Source organism: Gavialis gangeticus, unplaced genomic scaffold (assembly GCF_001723915.1).
Source record: "Gavialis gangeticus isolate Ggan-Ray unplaced genomic scaffold, GavGan_comp1, whole genome shotgun sequence".
NCBI classification, from domain to species: Eukaryota; Metazoa; Chordata; order Crocodylia; family Gavialidae; genus Gavialis; species Gavialis gangeticus.
Genome location: NW_017729024.1, coordinates 167056977 through 167060843, shown reverse-complemented (window position 1 = coordinate 167060843; position 3867 = coordinate 167056977). Strand labels below are relative to the sequence as shown.

The 3867-nt window shown below is 47.6% G+C and overlaps 1 protein-coding gene across 1 annotated transcript in view; it reads left to right on the top strand.

Moving 5' to 3' along the window:
• The window catches only part of UBAP1 (ubiquitin associated protein 1), a 63467-nt gene that overhangs the window by 44381 nt on the left and 15219 nt on the right, over positions 1–3867 (top strand). The window contains exon 4 of the mRNA XM_019518073.1: positions 2426–3355. Coding sequence (XP_019373618.1) covers positions 2426–3355 — 930 coding nt within the window. The remainder of the gene's footprint in view (positions 1–2425; positions 3356–3867) is intronic.

Below are 3867 nucleotides of genomic sequence, written 5' to 3'. Positions count from 1 at the left end.
GACACCCGGCTCCCCTCCCCTCTGAGTCTTCAGTGCTTCTCCAACTATCCTCCTTAGCTCGTTGAAGTTTGCCTTCCTAAAATCTAGGGCCACCACCTGACTGCTTGCCTTTGCCACCTTGCGGTGAATGGTGAATTCTAGCAGGCAGTGGTCACTGTCGCCCAGGGGGTCGAGCGCCCGCAGCCCCCTCACTTAGGTGCGAGTAAATTTTTTTTGTACATTTTCATTCCAGTGTTGCCTGACTTCTTGGCATTCTCCACATGTGTTGTATTGGATGGAGAAATACACTTCCAGCTCTTGCTTGCTGTGTACTTCTGAACAGGAGTTTACTCGTGCAGCCTCGTGGCAAAGCTTTGTTAATGTAACTTGACAGACAAATCTGTTCACTATCTTTCAGGGTGTTAAGTTGCCTTAACATTTCAGTTAGCAGGAAATCAATTGATTAAACAGCCTTACTTTTAAAAACCTTGTTTGCCCCTTGTTTGGAAATGTAGACCAAGAACACGACCGTGCTAATCGGATTGGTGGCTTAAATCTGGAGTTATGACCCTCCTTGCAGTCCACCTTCTGTAGAAAATGGCAGTCTCCATAGCATGCCAATTTAGATCTGGATCTCTACGTGGCCCCAAGAATACGGATTTTGTATCTTTTTGGTTGACTTGACCGACTCTGGTCATGTCCTCCGACGCATTCTGATTAGAGCTCACCGGAGCAGACTCTATTAATCAAGTCCCCCGTTCTAACTGGAACGCTCTAGCATTGCTGCAGCATCACGTGTATACAGACATTGCATAGACCAGCTTGACCGAGATCACTTCAGTTTGATACCACATTCAGTCAGGTTTATCTCAAACCAGTTTCAGCTATTTTGAAGCTGGCTTATGTGCGATGAACGTCTGTTCTGTTACAGGTTTTAAACCATTTCCTGATCACTTAAACCAGTTTGTGTAATGTCTGTCCCTAGCCCATGGGTTTAAAAATGGCCTCTGGGGTGCTTTAACTAAAGCTTGTTGAATGCAATTTAGTTAGAGCATCCCACAGTCATTTTTAAACATGTGGGGGGCTTAATACATGTGACTTTGCAACATTTTAATTAGAATGGCTCTCTGGGAACCACTCTAATTAAAATGTCCCCCATCACCCCAAGCACGTGTCTAGGCAGCCTCAGGTGCCGTGGTTATTTTCCACAAGCTGATCTAAACTGTTAGGCTACCAGAGGCCACAGTATCACTAGCACCAAAGATAGTGCTACTTCTCCGTCAGCCGAGAGGTGCACATCTGATGCCTGATCATGACCAGTGCTATGTGGTCCAAGGACGCCAGGGTGTGAGAGAAGCACCATTTCCTCTTGCCTTTACAGCATGAGAGGATATGCCTAGTGCTGGTCCTGTGTGTTTTTTGGTGCGTCAAGTATTGCAGTGATGCACCAGTGGGCAGATCACTTTGCTTAAGCATCTGTCTCTCACAGTGAACATTCATGTGCAGAATGCATCGTGGCTTCTCCCAAATGGCCGTGAACTTGGCCACATTTCTTGTACAGAAGGTTGGAGCTCTGCATTTTGAAAGACTGAGACCAGTTAGACTGTGAAGCCCTATCCTGTGCTGCCTTCTCTTGTCCTGCACCATCCACACCAAACCAGTGTGCAAGGTTGACCTGTGTGCCAGTGTCCCCTTGAAAAGCTCCTATTAAAGTGTGAAAGGCTTGAGGGAGGGGAGGAGATTCGTCATATCAGTAATCTTGGCAATGACCTGCTTCTGCAGAGATGCAGACAAACAGCCAGAGGTTAATGTCACTTCCTTTGCCAGTCGGCATGACCGGCTCCAGCCATAGCATCGGTAAAATGCAGTCGGTACATCAATACCTCTTTCTTCTGTTGGGTCTTAAACTCTAAATTAGGATCTCTTGAACACTGAAGGCGAGGTGTGAAGTTCTGTACTGGTTTTACTGATGCAAAACCCCAGAAGTTTTTCTTTTCTTTAGTTGCTTGTGGCTAGTTCGATAGGGAATCTCAGAGGCAATTTACTGCCATTGCAAACTGGAGTAGAGATCGTTCATCCAGCAGTGCCCTTGAAAGTGTTCCTGCAGTCGAAATTTTCTGTGGGAGATGGATGCTGTGACGGTGTTTTAACTTTGATTAACGACATTTAAGCAGAACGATAAGAAAGAGATGGAATACCGTGTGCTCCCTGGGCATAGGCAGGGTTAGCTGTTAGAGGCATAATGAATGCCATCTGGTGCCCTGCTAGTTTTCTTTGTCTCTGGATTAGCAACAGAGATGTAAGAGAAGAAAAACAACCCGTACCAATGCTAACACACTTGGTAATGCATCTAACCTGTCACTGTTCCTTGCTGCATGTAAGATGGTGTGGCTGTTAGAAAGCAATGACTGTGCTCCTTACCCTTGTATCTTGTTTTTCTTGGCAGTATGACTTCTCCCTGGAAAAGAAAACCATGGAGTGGGCCGAAGAAATTAAAAAAATCCAAGCAGCTCAGAGAGAAGCTGAACAGAAGGCTGAGGTAGAAATAGCTCATTCAAAGGCCGCTTCAGAGGACAACAGCAAAATGGGCTTCTCTGAGGGACCTTGCCCGGGGGTGCTGCCCCCTCCCTTTAACCCCATTCTTGCTAGTCTGCAGCACAATAACATTCTCACCCCCACCCCTGCCAACAGCAGTGCCATAAAGCAGAAGGCCCTTAGTCCACCCTACCCAAAGGCAGATTTCAACCCAGCAGACTTCGAATGTGAAGAAGACCCGTTTGATAAACTGGAATTAAAAACCATTGATGACAAAGAGGAGCTGAAAAATATCCTTGAAATCCACGTCGGTACTACTGGGCCAATCGTGGCCCAGCTCTTGGACAGTGGCCTCCCCAAAGTAGGGCCCGAATCTGTATTACAAGATCCAGAAGTTCTGGCATCCATAGAAAGGGCCACCTTGGACTTCAAACCCCTTCACAAACCGAACGGCTTTATTACTTTACCACAGTTAGGAAACTGTGAAAAGATGTCCTTGTCTTCCAAAGTGTCCCTCTCCCCTATCACGTCAGTGAGCAATATCAAATCTCTCTCCTTTCCCAAACTCGACTCTGATGAGAGCGATCAAAAACCCTCGAAGCTGACGAGCACTTTCCACAGCACTACCTGTCTCCGAAATGGCACTTTCCTTGGTTCTTTACAGAGCTGTGCTCAGAGCAGAGCTAGCGAACTGAACGGACATCACGTGGTGGGTCTTTCTGCTTTAAATGTGGACAGTGGCATGGAGACGTCGACAATATCCTCTTCATCCAGGCTGCCTTCCCTCTCTGCGCCAACAGTTTGTACAGAAGAACAGACGTCTCAGCCCACAGCAACCATGGTAAAGATATTAACACGGTCAGGGGAACCAGGGGCCATCAGCTTGAGGGCTGCACGTGGTAGCTTTTTAACATGTACTGTCCGCTTCCCTTTGATTTCCGTCATCCCAGTGCGGGCTGCAGTTCTCAGCATGCAGTGCAGTAGCTAATTCACACTGATCAGATCCATATGTAGCACTGAATTTGGGGAGTTATATCCCCCTCCCTCCCAAGACTGTATCACTGCTCTGGATCAAGACAGCTGCAATCTGACTTTTTTTTTAAAGGGCAACTAAGCTTTTTTTCCCCATCTCCTGGCAAGTAGACCTCAGGTTGGGGAGGACCGGGTTAGAGAGCTTCTGGAGGGGCTGGATGCGTTCAAGTCAGCGGGTCCGGATGCTCTCCACCCCAGGGTGTTGAGGGAGCTAGCTGGGGTTATTGCAGGGCCCCTGGCACGGCTCTATGAGCGATCGTGGTGCTTGGGCCAGGTGCCAGATGATTGGAAGGTAGCAAATGTGGTCCCCATCTTCAAGAA